Raw genomic sequence first — 20,815 nt, forward strand, 5'->3', positions numbered from 1 at the left:
TATATTAAATAGGTTTCACAGAATATTCTGAGTTGGAAGAAACCGACAAGGATCAACTCTTACATTATTGGCCCATGCAGGGATCAAACCTATGACCTTAGTAAATCAATAGGATGAGTGTATACAGATTTTTTCTTTATAATCATTAATTAACACAGCCTTAATACCTAAAAAAAAAAAGGCTTTGGGGCTTTCTAGTTCAAGAAATCTTGGTCCAGGTGTCTGATGGAAATTTAGACTAAAATCCTGTCCTTATGAATGCTGATGAAGGCATTTCTACTCACTAACAAGTCTAAAAAATTGTGATACACTCTGACTGTGAACTTAGATCTCTTTATAGGAGTTTCCAAAATCTGCGAACCATTGATACTTTCCAGAGCTCTTGCTGATGACTTATAGGGAGAGCTGGCTAGTCTCATAGTGTTGGCTCTTCTCTCTGTTTTCCAGCTGCTGAAGTGCATAAGCAGAAACTAAATATATAAAAAACCCACTTTCTTAGAATGTTCTTGATCTGTAAGTGACTGTTGGAGCATACAGTTGTTGTGGGTAGAGGAGGCAGTCTCAGGAAAAGGCAACTGACATGGTGATGAATGTCTTGGTAGACAAGGAACTGTTGTCCACAGCATGAAGAAAAAGCTGAGAATTCTTGCTCAAGAGACCAATAATTCTGTCCTGATATGTTTATAGAAATTATTTCAGTGGCATTTCTTGAACGTAAACAGCTCAGCATGCTTAGAATTTAATGTTTATGTCTAGAATTTAATACAGTTCAAGATCTTGTTTAGCTTAAGAGGGAGAACATTTAAATATTAGAACTTCAAAGCTTAATGTTGCTTCTGCTACAGACATTTTTGTTTATATGTGACATTTTCTGTAGCCTCTCAAAAAATTAGTCATATAAGCAATAAACAATTGTTTTAAAATAGAATAATAATTAATGAACAATTGTTTTAATATAGATAAACAAATATAGATTAAAAAATATGTTTTAATACAGATAAACAAAAACATTGAACCAGAGAATCTCAGCAGCCTTTCTGGAGGCATCAGAAGGCATGCACCCCAAGACAAATACCGTAGAAGTAGTCAGCAAAGAGTAACTTCATCCTGGTTTTGTTTAATCATTCTTTGGACATTTTAGAAGAATGATACTAAAGGGATCTGCACTGTTACTGTTCATTTTGCTCCCTACTGGGAATAAACTAGAAGACTTCATTACTCACTTAGTACTTTATCTTGAAATTAGTCTGTGATATCATCATCCTTTTCAATTCCTAATTGCTCTGGTCTCTCTTGGATCAAAATATGCCAAAAGCTGGAATATACTGGCAATAGTTCAGATTTATGAAAACACTGAAAGGTGATGGTGCTTGCACAGCAGCTGAGAGCACTTTATAATTTCCATTGAAATTCTGGCTTAATATCTTACCATATTACTATTCTGGGTACATGGAAGAGAGACAGAAAAACTAAACCACAGAAATCTATCTTTAGATATTCACAAGTGTATGGAGTCAGCAAAAATTTTTACAGAGGAAAGAATAAGAATTAGGAAGAGTTGCACACAAAATATTCAAATTTCAACTGAGTCTTCTGTGGTTTCAGATTTTGTTGACAGTTTTTTGCTTATCACTTCAAGAACAATAGCAGAAAAAGAGTCCAGTGCCTTTTCTTCTAGAAAACAGTATAACAAAATTTCCTGTTTTGCACTGCACTGAGAAATAGGGCACTGCAGAACTGATCACTGAATTGGGAGCTGATAACTGACTTTCAACACAATAGGTACAGAGTAAAATTTGTTATCATTAACTTGGTATGCTTTTGTTTAATTCTTCTATAAAAAGGATACAGCTTGTTTTGATGTACTGAGAGACCCAAACTGCTTTCTACAGGAAAGAGAGGACTGAAGACTATGAGCATTGTAATTCAGTCATTCAGTTACTTCGTTTGTGTAAATCAAGCTGTATCACTTCCAGAATTACATAGCAATACTTGAGCAGAGCACAAGTATTTACTTCCCAGAAGTAAACTCTGAATAGCTGTTCAATGTCTAGAAGTTTCTTCTCTAAGCAAAAAAAAAACAAAAGGGAAGAGCACTCAGTTTTGCTAATTGCTGTGTTTGTGTTCTAAATTACTAAAAAAAATATTAAAAAACCCCAAACAATTGGAAGAACCCTGTTTCAATGTTGGCTTTGCTGTTTTCAACAACAAAGTGATTCGCAGCCCAAATGTGTCTTTTTCCTCAGCCTCCACAACCCAAATTACAGAGGCAGTCATCATCTAATCAGATATGATTGCTCTTGTTTATAACAGCAACAGCATGAGCTCCTCACGGTGAGCCAACAAACTCTACCAAAGGGCTGAAAGAGAATGTTGTAACTGTGTCATTCATTATAACTGCTCAATAGCTTGGTCAATGTGTGTTGAAAAGATTTGGGAAACATGTATGGAGTAGTGGAGAGATAAGCAAAGCAGCGAAAGCCAGATGGCTGAAAGTGGAGGAAATTCCAGGCAATTTCTACAACTTTGTTCTTGAATACTTTCAAAACTGAACTTGTATTCCTGTACAACAAAGAAAAGCTGAATACCACAGAATGAGGAGGGAAAAAAAAAAATAGAAAAAGCAGATGGTTCTAGGAATAGCACAATTTCACCCCATCATTCTCTCTTTTCTCCTTCAAGCCTCTGCTGTTAGCAAGAAATGATAGGAAACCATCTAAGCAGTCCTGATACCTGACCAAAGATTAAAGATAGCCTGAGTTAGTCTGGGGTTTAGCTCATTACACAGTGTCTTCTTTTTCTCTTCCTATTTTTTTATCTTTTTTGTGTCTGCTTGTTTTGTGGTTTTGTGATAAATCACCTGTTATTATTTTAACCTTTATTTGGTGAATGCAGTATTGTCCATCTGTTTTGCTCTATTTCACTTCCCAAATAAAGTGAAACTATAAAGGAGAAAAATATCAACATGTTTTTCAGTGCATTTGGAGACATGAGGCATTAGGTTGGTGATAGGTCAGACATAGCGTAAGACATGCTTCCATGAACAATCTGAAATTAATTCAAACTGTGTGGAAGGGCCAGAGCTTTCTCTCATCCATTAAAGGTGACCACTGTTGGAAGAGTGTCGATGCAGATGTGGTTTGCATTGGTGGAGTGAAATATTAGAGCATCTCTATCTAATTCAGAAAAAAGGTTAAAAGATTTGCATGTCTACAGGTACTGCAGTACAGCCTTACTGGCAGGGGATACCAGTTCTTGTTGTGTTGCAGTTTGGGGTTTTTTTCAGTCTTACAAACCACTGGCATATTTTTTAAGTGGGTTTCATTTAAGTCTGTTTTTAACTGAAGTGCGTTTGAGAGCCTTTTAAGGTAGCCCACAGAGCCCCCTGGGATCACAGTCCACAGCCTGAGCCAGTGGTGGAATAGGTTGCAGAATCAGACATTAGAAAGAATATGCTGCCAGACAGGGCAGATTCACCCCTATTTGAAGCCTTTAGGTTTAGAAACAGCTCAAACAGGAGTCACCAAATCATAATCTCATTTATTGTCTAGGTTTACTATGCTAAAGACAGGCCTGTACAAGGACATCTAAACAGGCTGCCCTCCCTAGGCGGCTGTGTTGTGCTGTGTCTGCGTTACCTGAATGCCTACCCTCCACTACTGTAATAGCACCCTGGCCTTAAAACATATTAATCTGTGGCCTAAAAACATTTATCTTCTCTCCCCTTTTCTCTAATATAATCTTCTGCTTTGTGCCCTTTTCAGTTGTTAAGAGATTGTCCAAGATGTGTCTGACAGCCCACCCTTCCCCTTTCTCACTTATTGTATTGCCTGTGGTGGAGTAGTAGGTGCATGCTCCTCAGTATGCCTTACTCAACAGCAGCTACAGTGAAATCACCAAGAAGACACCTTTCAGCCATGTGTGTCACATTGAAATGTGAAGCAAAGTAACTTGCAAGTTGCGAGGATCAGAGGAGTAGCTCTGGAGTCTCCATCACAGCCTGCCTCCAGCTCTTCTAGTTTAAAACTTCAGAGGTCCTCCCCAGCCATGTTGCTTTTTTAAATAATGTGATGGTTCCTCTGTTAGATATGATGTCGTTAATAGACATTTTCCTTTGTTTTGGGTTATATTCTGCACTGACTACTATGTTCATAAAATATTACAGTGTGATTGCAAATTAATATTTTAATATAACTTATACCATATTTCCTTTTTCCTTCAAGGAGTGGTAGATCACTTTTCTTATTCAGAATACTGTATACTTAGATAGATTATTTTCCTTTACACAGATGTCCAGGTCACAGATTGCTCCAAGTTAGTACACCCTTGTGTTGAAACAATCTCACTGTGCCATACCACATTTTTTTTATAACTTGGTTTGTGATTATTATTAGCTTGAACTAGGACTGGGAACTTACTGAGTCCCTCTGCAGAGAACAATTTCTCTTCTTTTTTTCCTGGCACAATTAATTTTCTGGGTTTAGTCATGTTAATACAGTCCGCTTATTTCCACCCTTCTCTTTACAAATGCCTGTCCAAACAGAACTTAAGATTCATTGCCAGTTGATATTTTTCAGTATTTAAAACAAATATTCTCTCACTTCAGCCTTTCATATGTTAGCTTCTACTCCTCATTTTTTTCTCTAAATTTATTCTCAATTTTCTTGGCTATTAATTTACTACCTCAACAGCAGGGTTTCATTCCCCCAAGAAAGCTTTCACAACAGCAACAATAAAGAGCATGTCTTTCCTCTGGTGCCAAACGTGAAGTCAAATGCTTCGTGGCATAATGAACAGGATTAACTTTTGCACTGCAGCATTAACATACGAAATAAACTATAAATGGTTGTTGGCTCCTTTCAAATACTGTAAGGCTGCAGTTAGGTCACCCTGAAGCCTTCTCTTTTGCAGGTTGAACAATCCCACTTCTCTCAGCTCTTCCTCATAGCAGAGGTGCTCCGTCCCTCTAATCAGCTTGGTGGCTTCCTCTGGACTCGCTCCAACAGATCAATGTCCTTCCTGTGCTGGAGACCCCAGAGCTGGATGCAGCACTGCAGGTGGGGTCTCACCAGACCAGAGTAGAGGGACAGAATTACCTCCATCAACTCACTGACCATGCTACTTTTGATGCAGCCCAGGATGTAATTGGCATTCTGGGCTGGGAGATCACATTGCTGGCTCAAGTCTAGCTTCTCGTTCACCAGCACCCCCAAGTCCTTTTCAGCAGAGCTGCTCCAGACCTGTTCATCCCCCAGCCTGTATTGATAGCAGGGTTTGCCCTGACCCAGGTGCAGCACCTTCCACTTGGTCTTGTTAGACCACATGAGATTCTCATGGGCCCACTTCTTGATCTTTTCCAGTTCCCTTTGGTTGGCATCCCATCCATTAATGTAAATATAAAATATAAATATAAAATTCAGTGTAAAATACAGGATCTGGATATACCCCTAGAACAAAATACTGTTAAACGCTGCCTTCTTAACAGTTTGTTTGTCTCAGTTTGAGACAATTTAGAGGGGTGGAGATCTTAGACAGAAGTCTCCTCCCTCGAATTCAATACCCCTGGTTTCTCCAATACAGAGAGAGAGAACAAATACACCCCAATGTACCGAGAAGAAATGCCAATAACAATACTGATAAAACTGGATTAAATCAACTGATGAGGAGAAACTTCCCAAGCCTGGCTCACCAGACCAAACTGAGATGGTGGCTGCTCTCCCCCACCTGGGAAAAACACACATGGCCACAGGACAGAGACAAAATGGGCCACCCTTCCATATAGCTTGCCTCCCCCATGCCTGGAAAAGCTGGCAAGAACAGTTGGAGAGTCAGTGTTGGCAGGAAACAGTGGCTAGCTGGGATTTGATACCGGCAGGCACTTGAATGGCACTGCAGTGAGGCTGCAGTGCTGGTACAGGCAGCCGGAGAGGGGCTGCAGATCCCCCAGGTGACTGGAAGGACCTGCAAGACACCTGTTGGATCCAGTGATGACACTTGATTGCTGCAATTTCAATGTGCATTGGTCAAAGTGGTGGTCACAGTCCAGATCCATTAAGGTGGTGGTGGAAGCCCTGGTGGTGAGGGAAGCCCTGAAACTCAGTGTTATATATGCTCAGGTTCAGGTGGGAACACCTGTGGTACCTCCCCTGGGCCGAGGAGTTTTACACTGGATGATGTAATACTGTGAGTCATGGGATGCTTCAGGAGTCTTTGACACCTGCTAAGATGATGCAGCTGTCTCTCAGGTCAGTGTGGCTGAGTCCATTGGGGCCCATTATGGTTCATCAACAAGAGATGAATACCTTCAGGCTGGTGTGAATGTTCCCAGGAGTTATCCCAGCTGAGTCATCTGTGTAAGGAAAAAGAAACACTGCCCCACCTTGAAGGATTTGCCTCTTGCTTATCTTGTAGCCTGAGGTGTCAGATGTGCACACCTTCGGCACCTGGCCTGGGTGGCCACTCTGCACATTGTTAGCAAAGCACACACCAACAAAGCACACTGCTGATGGAGCCATGAGCACCAATAGTCCAGTCTCTTACAGCACTGGAGCAGTCACTGCAGGTAGTCTAATGTTTGAGTCATTAATTACTAGTAGTTCAGTCTCTTTAAAGAAGGCAAAACACCAAAAAGCCCAAAAGGCATATTTGGTGAAAAGAAAAGCTGGATACCAGAATTTTCATGTAACCCAGAATAATGTTGCAAGAAGGGCATTGAAAGGAAACTCAAAGCAGAATGTAAGAGAACATAAGCAGATATGGTGAGTTTCCTGAGTTCAATCACAGTACCATATAAATATATAGATATATACCTAAGTTCTACTGTCCTGCCCTCCCCCACTTAAAAACTAGAGAAAAACCATATATTCCTGAATTTGAGAGACAGTGTGTGTCTTCTGCACTGGTGAAATAGTTCAGGAACAGTTCATCGTATTGAAAATACTGTAATACTGCCTGCCAGGTAAGCAAGATGCCCATGTTATCTGCTGTTTTTCTGGCAGTACTGCTCATAAAACTTGTACTTGCTAGGGAACTACTGAAGCCCACTCTGAACGCTGAAGCCTGTTATCTGAACACAGTTTCATTCATGAACCTGCATGCTTTGTCCATTGAATCTGGTGACATCTCCTTTATTTCTTCCCCGCCCTTGTCATTTCAGCAAAGACTTCTGTAGATTTTAGGAGAGTCTTGTTACTCTGTGGGACAGAATCTCATGTTCATGAATATTGATCTTACAGCTTGTAAAGTCAGGCTTTTTGTATTTTATTTCTGTGCCGTCTACATCCATTTTCAACTATCTCATTTTTAAAAAGCTTAATTTTAAAAGAAGTTTCAAATTAAAAATTATCAGCTGACTGCACATCTTTCTCACCTGCTGAGCTTTTTCTATTTTGTCTTCTGGTGTCTGTAAGCTTGTTGATTTCTCCTTCAGGAATAACTGTTCTTTTTACATTTTCCATATGGTATAAAGACAGGTCTAAAAAAAAGGTGTTGGCTTATGAGACAGCCCAGCATGGAAAGCACCAGTGTGAAAAGAGCCAGGGAGTCTTCAAAAGAAAGCAGCTGTTGTGGGCAGCAGGGTGTTAAACTGTCTGTCGTGGTTTAAGCCCAGCTTGCAGCTAAACACCATGAAGCCTCTCACTCACCCCCACACACACCTCAGTGGAAGGGGGAGGAGAATCAAAAGTAAAACTTGTAGGTTGAGATAAGAACAGATATCAAATCATAAGTAGAATATAGTAATAATTAGAATAAAAGGGGAAAAAAATCAAGGAAGAACAAGTGATGCACAATACAATTGCTCACCAGCTTCTGACCGATGCCAGATCCCATCCCTGCACCCCAGTCAGCCCACCTTCCGGGTAACTTCCCCATTTTATATACTGGACATGACATTTTATGGTGTCAAATATCCCTTTGGCCATTTCAGGTCACCTGTCCCAGCTATGCTTCCTCACACATTTTTTCTGAACCTCCTCACAGGCGGAGCACAAGACATATAAAAAAAGTCCTTAAGTTAGGATAAACACTATTTAGCAGCAACCAAAACATCTATGTGTTATCAACGTTATTCTCACACTGAATCCAATCAACAGTTGAGAAGAAATTAACTCTATTTGAGTAGAAACTGGGACATTGTTCCTCTACTTTGCACAAGAACTGTGTAGACTGAGGTGCACACTTTATTTCATAAGTTGGCAGTTCTTGTGTTTCTGCATTGCTTCAATGTAGATTGAGGGCAAGGAGCATTAACCCACCCTGCTGTAGTTCCCAAGATGGGTGTTCCTCCATGGATTCCTCATTCAGCTTTTGCTGTCTGCTATTACAAGTACAACTTGTGCAGTTTCTGTTCTATTCCTGAAACATCCCTCTTCTGTTTCTTAACCAGCTTTACAGCTTTCCATCTTTACACTAATTTACTCTGATCCTCAACTGTTCAATTTTTGAAAGAAGCTATAAAGGACCTATTTTCATTGTATCTCGCATAAAATATTTAAGAACCTCCATTTAAGAAGTTTCTGCTTTAAGCATGAGCCCAAATCTAAACTGGCACTCATTTATTTTATCAAACGTAATCTGATCTGTGTAGCTATATTAAAGACAGCCATTGCTATCACATATGTCAGTGCTGCAGTTGTCATACAGAGTAGAAGTCTTGTGTGAAGCATTTTTCAGTAGCCAGTATGTCTGCTAATCCCTCAAACGAATTCTCTGTCAAATCTGTTCACTTACCTGAAGTTGTCTTTTCACATTCCTCTGTGGTTCATGCATTCTGTATCTGTAGTAGTTCCCTGAAGACCCACTGGACAACCTCCCACTGTTTTGTTGGCAGAAAAACATAAACTGTCTTTTCTGTCCTGCTTGAATAGTTAATGTTCTGTGCCTTCAACTCAAGGGACAGCAAGAATTTTTTAAAGTGTGGAACAATATGCATGTTGCTTGGAGCTTGTCAGAAGGTTACTCCAGCAACCAAAATTGTTGTTTGTAGAGTTTCTGCATATTCCATTTACCCTCTGTACTTCTCTGACTTCTGAGTTCCTTCTCTATGTTCATCTGTTTGGCTCTGTTATATAAATACTGGCTCCCTGCCATGTTCAGCTGTAATGAGCTGCAATATTAGTTGATATTGGTGGGTTTACAGAATGAATGCAGACCAGTTCTTTCAGCTCCCAGAGCACTTTGATTAAACCTTTGATCTGCTTATATGTGTTGTCTGCATATCTTTAATGGACTTCCTTCACTTCTAAGGAAGATGCTTTTTGGCGAAAGCACCTCACTGTCCCTTTTGCACAACAGTCCTCTGAAACCTTTCCTGCCTGTTCAGCTCCCTTGTCACAGTGGTGACACTGAACAACGGATTTTGTCAGGCTGGCACCGAATAACACTAAACATGAATTGTTTTTGTGTAGTTGCCAGTGATGATTTAGAAGTACTTTGCCTTTTCTTTTCTTTTTTTTAATTGAGTATAAACTTTTTCAGAGTTTAGTTAAATTTCACTTTTCTTCTGAGCTGTATGTGTACTGTATGTGTCTTTGTAATGTTCTCTCTAATACAGACTGAACCATAACAGTACGGAGATCACTTCCTACAGAACTCAGATCCCTGTTTAAACACCAGGGTTAAGGTGTTGGCTCTCACACTTCATTTCAAAGGAGCAGTCTGATTTTGCTGTGACTGTTTTAACATCTGGGTGAAAAAATTACTTGTACTTAAATTCTTAGCTTTTGAGTCCCTTTCTTGAGAATTCTTTGATTATAAAGTCAAGAACTGACTCAGGAGTTCTCATCTCAATCCTGTAGTTTCACTGCAAGAAAGTGTGCTACCTAAACAGGACGGACAGTGACTCTCTCTGCTGTTCAGAGTTTAAGATCACATTTTGACAGGGTATTTAAGACATGACAGTGAGAATACTTACTCAACGGAAGATATATCTGCAAAATGAGCCTAAAGAAAGAGTTTCACACCTATGAAACAGGAAGCTTTACCACAAACACTGCTCCAGCTTTTTAATGGGAAAAGAAGGGAGGAGATATATGGGCTCTGAGCAGACTTCTCAGTCTTCAGGGTCCACTGGAGGTTACACAGATTGGCAGAGGATGAGAGGAAGCCAGTATTGACATAATATGTGATTTACTCAATCTCTTGCATGTGCATATACCCAGCTGCCTCACAGCCCTTGTGCACTGAGAAATGTCTTTATGCAGGCAGCTGTCAGATGTTAAGTAAGATGTTTCCAGGCAAACCTTTCTCCACATTGATGAATGTTTATTTTAGAAATAAGAAGAGTTCTTTTCTATCACTTTCACATGGTTTAACCACATAAAAATGACAATAATTTCATTTTTTTAGAACTAGTTTGGAAGGTCTTTTTGTAGAATGGTGTTTACTTTTCCCATGCAGTATTCAATTTTCTTGGCAGTGCTTGAAGGGAGTCTGTCAGGATTAAATGGTACATCCCTAGGAAAAATTCTTACAACACCTGACACCTTAGAATGATTTGGGGTTTAATGTATATTCTTTGCATATAGGGCCTAATCCAAAGCTGTCATCTGCATAGTGGCTCAGTCTAGACTAGACATTTGTCACAGGCTAGCCCATGTTTCACCAGTTCTGGTCTCATTCACATCTGGAGTTCAGCACAGAGCCAGGAACAAGGTCCTGCTCACTTTGTCCTCCAGTTCTTCACCTGAACTGCTGGCGCACAATATGATATTGATACTTTTTTTTTTTACAAGAAAGAAGAAAAATTATTTCTGATTAAAATTAAATTTATAGAACTTTTAAGAGTTTCATGTTTAAGTTATGTGTTAGAAGTTTTTTTCTTTTCCTTTCAAACAGCCTGAACCTGAACACCAATGTGCAAGTTTAATTTGGGCATCACAAGGAAGATTTTTGTTAACTATGTCAAGATAATTAGAAATAACGTGATTAAGCTGTTTTTTGAGAGAATCTCTAATGTTTTTATACTTACATTAATAATATGGAATAATTATTCTGTGATAGTAATCAGGATTTTCAGATTATTGAGCCTTTTTTCGCCATTGGACCTTCACAGTTGTTCCCTTTCTTTTATTCAAGGGAGCTGCAAATATTTACATTTTAAAACACACTGATGGTGATTGATTGTGGAAACTGCTTGTTTACCTGGAGTTTAGCATATGCATAAGCATTGCTTAGATAGGCCTAATTTATTTAATGAGAATGTTCCAGAAAATTTCAGTTTCTCATTGGACTTATAAACTTCCTAACTCATGTTTTTCTGTTCATAAAATCTGTCCATTACTAATTCACTTTTAGTTTCTAGTTCCTAGAAATGTAAGAAATTTGTGCAAGTGCTCCAGTTGGTTGGCTTTCTAATGAATTTTTATCTTTACTTTAGACTACACCCTTAGCATTGTGTGTAAGAAAACCTAAAGGAAAACCATTGCCTTGAGCAGTCAGATCAGGTACACTACTTAGTGTGCCTGTCTTCATATGCATTGTAGGTCTTCATAGTTGACCAACACTAAAAAAACTACTAAAGCATCCTGCTGGAAGAAGGAAACCATTCATTTGGAAAGTTAAAAGTTTCTGTGATCAGTTTTGATTTTGAAATTTTGATGATAGTTGAAAGAAGTTGTATTTTTGGCCCATCCTCTGGTCCCTGTATATTTCCAGTGGCAACTTGTTTTCATCATTTGGAAAATGTGCATATGCATGTATTCTAATACATGTATCACTAATATACGCATATTAATTTCAACATATCCAGCCCTATGAATTGTCTCTTTCCCGTTACATTCCTCTTTGTTAGCCATCTCTAAATTCTCTGTGTTTTTGAATTAATTTAGGTTTTGTTCTATCGGTTCAAGTATTCAATGTATTTTATGTATATCAGCAGAGTTATGTATGTATATTCTGCAGAGAATGAAAAGCTTTTGAAATCTTTTTTATATTAAGTACAGTAGTTGAAATATTTTAAAAATCTGGTTGGTGCTTAAATACATAACCACTGCTTAGATACGTAGGAGACAGAGATGGACAGCTGAAGAACTGACAGACCTAGGGTCAGGACAATGAGTATAGATGAACCAAAGTCCTACTATAAGATAAGATTTAAAAACCACCGTTTCTCTGTTCCTACTTCTTAGTACAGCCTTGGGCAGTAGTGAAGGAAAAAGAAGATGGGATAAAAAGTATGTTTTGGATCAAAACTATGCAATCGTTTCACCAGCCTTTGGGAAGCAATACAAGAAGTACCAAACCAATGATTTTCACCTTGTCTATAAATTAGGCAGTATGCAGACTTTTCCTAAGTCTGTACCTTAACAACAGCCACAGTCACCTTACAAAGATACCAGTTCCACTTGCACAAGGTTTCTTTATCTTGATTCTGTAACTACTGCATTCACCTTTAAAATTTAGGATTATTTCCTACTTGAATTTTAATTCTCATATTGACACATATGTGCAGGGTATTCTTTTTGTGTTCCATATGCACTGAAAGAGCCAGTTAAGTATAGCCAAAACACCCAGAAATAAAAATAGACAGAGGAATGCACAGATAAGTACCACATGAAATAAGACTGGAATTATTTCAGTTAGCATCACAACACTCTACAGTAAAGGTAAAACTGTGTTACCTCAGAAAAGAAGTATTTAAAAAAAAAATACTATCTCCAAAACTACAAGTAGTCTAGAAACTAATTGGTAAATTTTGTAGGCTAATACTAGTTCAAATTGTTGCAAGCACCTTTAGCTGTTACAAAATAATCCTAGAGCCCTGTAATTCTGTAAAATTATCACTGATTTTCTCTGTGCTTTTTAGGACTTTGAAATTCTGCCAATCATATGTATAATTTATGGGTTTGGTTGCTTGCACATCCATACTCCACTTAGCACATCTCTATGCTGCTCTACATTCTTTACTTTGTATCTATGAAAGCCCATAAAAGTCACTTGGGACTATGAAAGTACAAGGGTAAGAGGGAATTTGACCTCATGGTTCTTGAGCACCTCTAAGGAATGTGCTGTTTGAAGCAGCTGGAAAGAATTGTGAACAAACCGATGTTACAGGTAGGGCGACGGATGCAACCTGAAGCATTCAGAAATTTCAGACACTGGAAAGGCAAATCCTTTCTCTTTACTGAAACACGGCTTTTCTTTCTAGAAGAGGAAACAGATAACCTCTTCTGCAGAAGCCAAGATGTCCAAAGGGTTTATGTGGCTTGCTAGCCACTGAGATATGAACTGCCAACAAAAACATTTTGCACTTATACCAATAACAAACAATAAGTTGCTGGAGGCAACAGCTATTGCCAGCACTTGAATAAAAAAACTTTGGCAACTAACCACATATCAAAATAAATTGTGAAATAAGAAAATGCCTTCTTTTCAGCACCTACTCAAATATCTTATTTTAGATTGTGCCAAAACTGAAGGGTAGATGACAGTCACATTAAATCTGACTGACAATTTCATGGGAAAATCTGGGAAGACATCTCCCCCCAGATCATTCATGTGGAGAACATACTCCAGCTGAGCTTAACTGGCTGCCATATGTCACTCCTAGTCCACTGATAAATAGCTCCCAGTACGGGTAAGAGGATTAGTGTCCTTCAGTGTATTATGGCCTGGAAAGCAACCATGGTAACTTCTAACTCAGTATGCAAGATGCATTTGTTGTTAGAAAAGGTTAAACAGATTTTTGTCATTGCTACTAACAGAACCAAGACTGTTGTATAAAAGCAAACTACAGCATCGTTAGAGTTTACCATGATGCTCGGGATGTATTCTGTCCTGTTATAAAATCAGGGAATGTCACCAGCAGATGGAGCGTGGAAGGGGAGCAATGTGCCTTTGATCCCTCAGCACATCATCTAGGGAGGAAAAAGTACTTCTTACATGCTAGCTAATTCAATTTGTTAAGGCTGTTACTGAGAGGGAGGAAACAAATGCTCAAAATAATTTTATAAAATAAATAGAGGTTAGAATTGTTCTGTGATTGTAGGATGGCACAATCTTTAATGATTATTTAAGTGATGTGTTTGCTAATGTGATGTGTTTTAAATGTGCTGAGCTATTTCCATTAATGGCAGATCTCAGACCATCAGAGTCGTTTTCCTCTCCTTCATTCTACTGACATCTGTCTTAACTTTCTTTCATTATCTGCCTCCATCCTATGCGGAGCCAGAGGGTATCCTCCTTCACAGTCACTCTCTTTAACCTCCTGCCTGGATTTGCTTTCTTCAAAGACTGATTCTCTGAGACTTCCTTTTCTTGAATTTTTAATTTATTCCCTCAGCAGTCAGTTTCAATAACGTTCAAGCTGGAAAGAATTTAATTAGACTTTCTTCAGAATTAGAAAAAGTGGCACTATCTGGCTTTCATACTTTCATTTTGACTGTGGGAATATGTCCAGATCAGTGTAGAGTTTTGCATGAAGCTGATGGGAAGACTATTTTCTTATATTTTCCTTCTGAATATATGACGTTTTTGTGTACACACTTCTGCATATCCCTGAAGTGCTTTCTAGTAGAGCACATGAGTGGAAGATCTAATATTTTAGCAATTTTCTATCTTTGGTTGACAGAATTAGGGCTTGTATTGAGTACAGCTCAAACAGCAGAAATCTGATTTTAGCGCGATGAACGCTGAAATTCAGTTATCAATAATCCTGTTGATGCAGGATTTATGTAACTAGTGCAGAGCTAGTTCAGTGACAGAGTGTTCATCCAAGATCATACCCTGCCCTCCCATTGCATCTCTCAAGGCCTTAGTGCGTCCTATCTCCACAGCATGGAAAAGTCCATCGGGAATGCCACTACAGGGTGGAAGAAGTTCATGCTCAGCATTTCACTTTTGCATCTCTTTAATTAAACCTTTGTTAATATCTTCTTTTATTTTTTGCTAATTAATCCATTCTGTCTTGAAAAAATTGGCTAGGCTCCTGCACGCTAAAACCTCTTAAGGTAGGACACGACACTGTTCCTGTGATATTGCAGGAATCCCAAAGACCTGGAATCCAAGAGCTTTTGACAGGAGCTGAAAATGCAGAACTGTGAGTATTCACCTTAGCCTCATCCTCCAGCTACAAGAGTGACAGTGATCAGAGAAGAAAAATTGCCTTTCTTTTACTCTTTCTTTTCTCCATCTGTCATTGTAATAAGAGAAAAATTAAGGTGATTTTATTCTGTGCTTAAGGTTCTCTCTCCTGACCCCTTCACAGGTGGGAGATTGGGAAATGGAGCACCTGCAGTCTTACCTGTGGGGTTGGTTTACAGACACGAGATGTCTTCTGTTCTCATCTCCTATCAAGAGAGACTAATGAGACTGTGATTTTGGCAGATGAACTGTGCTCTAAACCTAAGCCATCCCTTGTGCAAGGCTGTAATCGCTTTGACTGCCCGCCCTCCTGGTATCCTACAGAATGGCAAGAGGTAAGAATGTATGTATAATCTCATTTTGTGACTGCTAAAAGTAGTCATTACACACATATCAGTGATCAGGGGGTTGGAGCATCTCTCCTATGAAGATGGGCTGGAGACCTGGAGTAGGGAAAGCTTCAGGAAGACCTTATAGCAGCCTTACAGTACATGAAGGATGCCTGCAAAAAAGCTCTGAAGAGGGACTTTTGATATGGACATGTGGTCATAGGACAGAGGGTAATGGATAAAACTGAAAGAGGGTAGATTTAGTTTAGAAATTAGGATGAAATTCTTCGGTGTGAGGTGGTGAGGCACTGGAACAGTTTGCCTGGAGGAGATGTGGCTGCCCCCTTCCCAGAAGTGTTCCAGGCCAGGTTGGATGTAGCTTTGAGCAACCTGGTCTAGTTGAAGCTGTCCCTGCACATAGTGGTGGGGTTGTGTGTGGGATGGACTGGGGTGGAACTAGATGATCATTAAGGTCCCTTCTGACCCAAACCATTCTATGATTCTATGATTTTGCTTTATCCCATCAAGAGGAATCATAAATCATTCTGGTGAGCCATTAAAAACTGTGAAGTATGCTTTTTGCTCTTAAAAAATACATGAACGTTTTCAGAGGTAAATAATGACTATAGCTATTTTTAATGCAAAGTTGTTGGAAAATCTTAACAGCTGGCTATGGATTCCAAACAAAAATATCTGGAATATGTTGGTCAGCTGCAGTGAGTGGATTTGGGTTAGCAATTTCAAGGTTTCTAGGAATACTAAACTAGAAGGATCAAGGATAAAAGAATCTGTAAAGCAGTTTGAGTATTTTGTATATTCTCAAATAATTAATTTAGTTTAGGAAAAGAAACACTCCTCATTCTTTGGAGTCACAAATGTGTATTAAACACTTCTCTTTGGAGATAGATGCTTTATTACACTAATGATGAAAATTGCTGTCTACACAATGGGTCTGTACAAAGCTTTTTGTCTTTAGAAAGCAATCTGAAATTAGTTAATTTTCTGCCATTTTGTTGAAAATGAAAATACTTGTGTAATTCAAAAGACTTAAAGATGCTTTTTTATATGGTTATAATGCTACATAGGAAGAAAGGACTGCTTTCTACAACTGCTGCACTGTTGTCAACACTAAAGGAAAACTTTGCAGTGTGGTGTAGGTGTAAGCAAAAGGCCTGTTTGAATCTTCATTTCTGAGAGATGGAAGGCTTTATCCCATCTTATGAAGGCTTGACATATGCCTACCCAGTGTCTGTCTATAAAATCTGGTCTTTACTTAACAGCCAGGGAGATGTTAGTGTACTCACCTAAAGAAGCTGGTAAGTCCATGAAGCTGGAACAGCTCTGCGTTTGGGCAAGCAAGCCAGTAACAAAAATTTATGTTAGTCTGATGTTCTGGCAATGCTAGATAACTATCCTATGGCTTTAGTCCTGTGTTTAAAGCAATTCAGTCATAATTCATGCTTTAATTTTGTCTACTGATATTCACACACACACCTGTACTTTTGAAAAGTTCTAGGCTATAGTCATACATAAATGCTATATTTGCAAATAGCAAATAGTATTCTTCTAGTGCATCTCATAATAACATAATCAAGTCAAGCATTTCAAAATTAGGATACGCTAGAAGGTGCAACTCTGCTTGTTAAAATCCTGTAATTGCCACAGTCCTTACAGAAAGCAATTCTCTGTAAGTTTATTTGAACAGTCAGAAGAGATATATGTTATAGCATGCTGAAAAATTGACTTTCTGCTAAGTGACCATTAGCTATAGGCCACTCTAGAACATTATCAAAATTGTTTCTGCTAGAGCTATCTCCAGACAGATTTTGTCAAGATTTGAATATTTTCCTCAACAGTGTAAACAGGCATATTTTTGCCTGTTTAAAGTCATTTTTGTGACTGCTCAAGGGCTCTCAAGTGCTGTCTTTTTGAAAGGTGTAGCAGATCTTAGTGAGGGGAAGCTTGATTAAGTATAAAGTATTTAACAACTATATTAATCACCTGTCTTCTGTGGGCTGAGAGAGAACCTGTGCTGTAACTCATTGCTGCAGCATAACAAAGGTCATGTTGTAGCTCTTCTGCCTTACCTCCACAGACTTTTCAGGCTGGCCAGCTGTGAACATAGCTGTTTGCTACTTCAGCGCTGAATCTTTCTTGTGCTTACCTTTCAACGGAAGAAAACAGCACAAAAATGTGCTTCTCTGCCTACTGTCTTCTGCCTCTGTTTAGTGAGTACAGCAAGAAAAAACCCTCAAATCTATCAAAATCAATTTCCATTCTCACAGTTTTTAAGGACATCTCTTTTCTTTCTTTGCATCACCAACATCTGTACAGTTACTCCCACCCTGTAGGAAAGCCAAGCCTTGCAGCTCAGTCTCACGCAGGTTTCCCATGGGTGATGTCCATGTGAAAACCTGCACCATCAGGACTGTGCATTGCACTTAGGGATTATTGCAGTTGTTGGCTTCTGAGATGTGTGAAAGAAAAAAACCATTCGAACAGGATGTGAGTGGCTGTGACACCTTCTGGAGGCGAGCTCCAGTCATGCAGCAGAGCTGCTGTGCAACCCTCCAGCAGAAGAAACCCTGCAGGATTTCTTTCCTTGCATTAAGGGATGCACAACATCCCATCTCCCCAGGGTCCTATGAGGGTACCCCCTAACAGGGAGATGAAGGGCCCTGCAATAAGATGCCTTCATTGCCCTAGGGGAGGTTCTTTAAAGCTTCATCGACATGAAAGGGTGACATCTGTTCTCCACACAGCCTGCTTTAAAGCCATTTCTTTGGTTTCATCTGTGGAGTTCATTGTGCTTTTCAGAGCACCCCCTCACACTAGTTTCATGCAAACAAACGAATCAAAATATTTAAACTGTAAGCAGTGTTTTCTATGGCCTTTTATGCTTGTAAGAAAGGACTGTCTGAATTAAATGTTATTTGAAGCCCCAGTGTTCCTGGCAGATAAATACATGATGATTATCAGTGTTGTAACATTCCAAACAATTTTTAAAACATCTCTTTACAGATTCCAGACTATTTATTTTAAAACAGTTCTGGTTTTTAATGAAATCCATTAGAACATTTATCTCATTTTCAGTAGTGTGCTTCTGGAGCAAGGAGCTTTTGTCTTTCAAGGAAAATGTGTATCCTAAATCACAGAATCACAGAATATGCTGAGTTGGAAGAGACCCACAAGAATCATCGAGTCCAACCCTTAGCCCTGCATAGGACCATCCCCAAGAGCCACATCCCAATGCTTCTTGAACTCTGTCAGGCTTGGTGCTGTGACCACTTTCCTGGGGAGCCTGTTCCAGTGCCCAACCACCCTCTGGGTGAAGAACCTTTTCCTAATATCCAACCTAAACCTCCCTTGACACAACTTCAGGCCATTCCCTTGGATCCTGTCACTGGTCACCACAGAGAAGAGATCAGTGCCTGCCCTTCCTCTTCCCTCACGAGGAAGTTGTGACTGCAATGAGGTTGCACCTCAGTCTCCTCTAGGCTGAACAGACCAAGTGACCTCAGCCACTCCTCATACGGCTTCCCCTCAAGATCCTTCAATATATTCCTTGTCCTCCTTTGGACACTCTCTAAGAAGTTAATATCTTTCCTATATTGTGGTGCCCAAAACTGCTCGCAGTATTCAAGGTGAGGCCACTCCAGTGCAGAGCAGAGCCGAACAATCCCCTCCCTCGACCAGCTTGTGATGCTTTGCCTGATGCCCCCCAGGACACGGTTGGCCCTCCTGGCTGCCAGGGCACTGCTGACTCATATTCAACTTGCCATCAACCAGGACCCTCAGATCCCTTTCCACAGCACTGCCTTCAAGCATCTCATCAAACAGTCTGTACAAACACCTAGGGGGCAGGTGCAGGATCCCACACTTTCCCTTATTTAACTTTATATGGTTGGTGATTGCCCACTCCTCTGATTTGTTGAGGTTTCTCTGCAGGGCCTCCCTGCCTTCAAGGGAGTCAACAACTCCTCCCAGTTTTGTGTCATCTGCAAACTGGCTGATGATCTCCAGTCCTGCATCCAAGTCATTTATGAAGATGTTTGAAGAGCACAGGGCCCAAGATGGAGCCCTGTGGAACCCCACTAGTGACAGGTCACCAGGCTGATGTCACCCCATTCACCATTACCCTCTGTGCTCAACCCGTGAGCCAACTGCTCACCCACTGCATGATGTGTTTATCCAGCTGTGTGCTGGACATTTTGTCCAGAAGGATCCTGTGAGAGACAGTGTAGAAAGCTTTACTGAAATCCAAAAAGATTACATCAACTGTCTTCCCTTGATCGGCTACGTGGGTTACCTTGTCATAAAAGGAAGTCAGATTAGATAAGTAGGACTTTCCTCTAATGAGGCTGTGCTGGCTCTGACCAATGATTTTGTTGTCTTTCAGTTGCTTTTCAATACTTCCCCAAATAATTTTCTCCATAACTTTACCAGGCACTGAAGTGAGACTGACAGACCTGTAGTTTCTGGGGTCCTCCTCCCTGCCCTTCTTGAAAATCTTGAACAACATTCTCCAGCTTCCAATCAGCTGAGACCTCTCCAAATTCCCAAGACTGGTCAGAAATCATCAAGAGAGATTCTGTGATGACAACATGTCTTAGTTTAGCAAGACACAAATGTCCGTTAAGGAGGGTGTGGTGTCCAGAAAAAGAAGAGCCACCCTCCTCCCTCCCTCCACATTATTACAATTTTGAGATTAGGAGGCTTCAGGTGAAAGGTGTAGAAAAGAAAAATAACAACTCTTTATTAACAAGCCCAAATAAACAACAATGGTGCAACCAGAACTTTCAAAAGAAACAAAACAAAGTCCTAATTCCCCAGGCAAAGTGGGAGGGGAGGGGACAGCCAAAAAAACTGAGGATGGCTATTGCTCTGTCTGTTGGTGGACAGCCAGCCCTTCAGACAAAGGGGCTTCCAAGGGGTGGCACTGGCTGGTTATAAAAGAGCAACCTCCCCTCACTCCTGTGCTGCTTTGCACGTGGCCCTGCACCTTCCTCCTTCCCCCTCCTTGAAAAAAAGCAGATGAGGGGGGAGGGAGATCAATATTTGGAAAAAATTCCAACATTTCTTTTAAAACCTACGACACATCAGCAGCTCTTTGAGGGTTCTGGGATGAATCCCATCAGGCCCCGTAGATTTCTAGGGATCCAGCTGGAGCAGCAGATCCTGCACAGTTTCAGGGTGCACTAGGAGTTGATCATTCTCACAGTCGTGGTCCTCCAGTTCAGGGCACTGAGACACCCTTGTCCATCATCCATGTTGAAGACAGAGGCAAAGAAATCATTAAACACCTCTGCCTTGTCTCTGGCCCTGTTTGTGAGATGACCATCCTCATCCTGTAACAGGCGGATGATATTTCTATACTGCCTCTTGACATTCAATGTATTTGAAAA

At 40.0% G+C, this 20,815-nt stretch overlaps 1 protein-coding gene across 1 annotated transcript in view; it reads left to right on the top strand.

Moving 5' to 3' along the window:
* The window catches only part of ADAMTSL1 (ADAMTS like 1), a 314,782-nt gene that overhangs the window by 244,184 nt on the left and 49,783 nt on the right, over window positions 1–20,815 (top strand). The window contains exon 17 of the mRNA XM_029962898.1: window positions 15,206–15,416. Coding sequence (XP_029818758.1) covers window positions 15,206–15,416 — 211 coding nt within the window. The remainder of the gene's footprint in view (window positions 1–15,205; window positions 15,417–20,815) is intronic.

Source organism: Manacus vitellinus, unplaced genomic scaffold, assembly GCF_001715985.3.
Source record: "Manacus vitellinus isolate BGI_N305 unplaced genomic scaffold, ASM171598v3 scaffold_50_pilon, whole genome shotgun sequence".
Taxonomy (NCBI): Eukaryota; Metazoa; Chordata; class Aves; order Passeriformes; family Pipridae; genus Manacus; species Manacus vitellinus.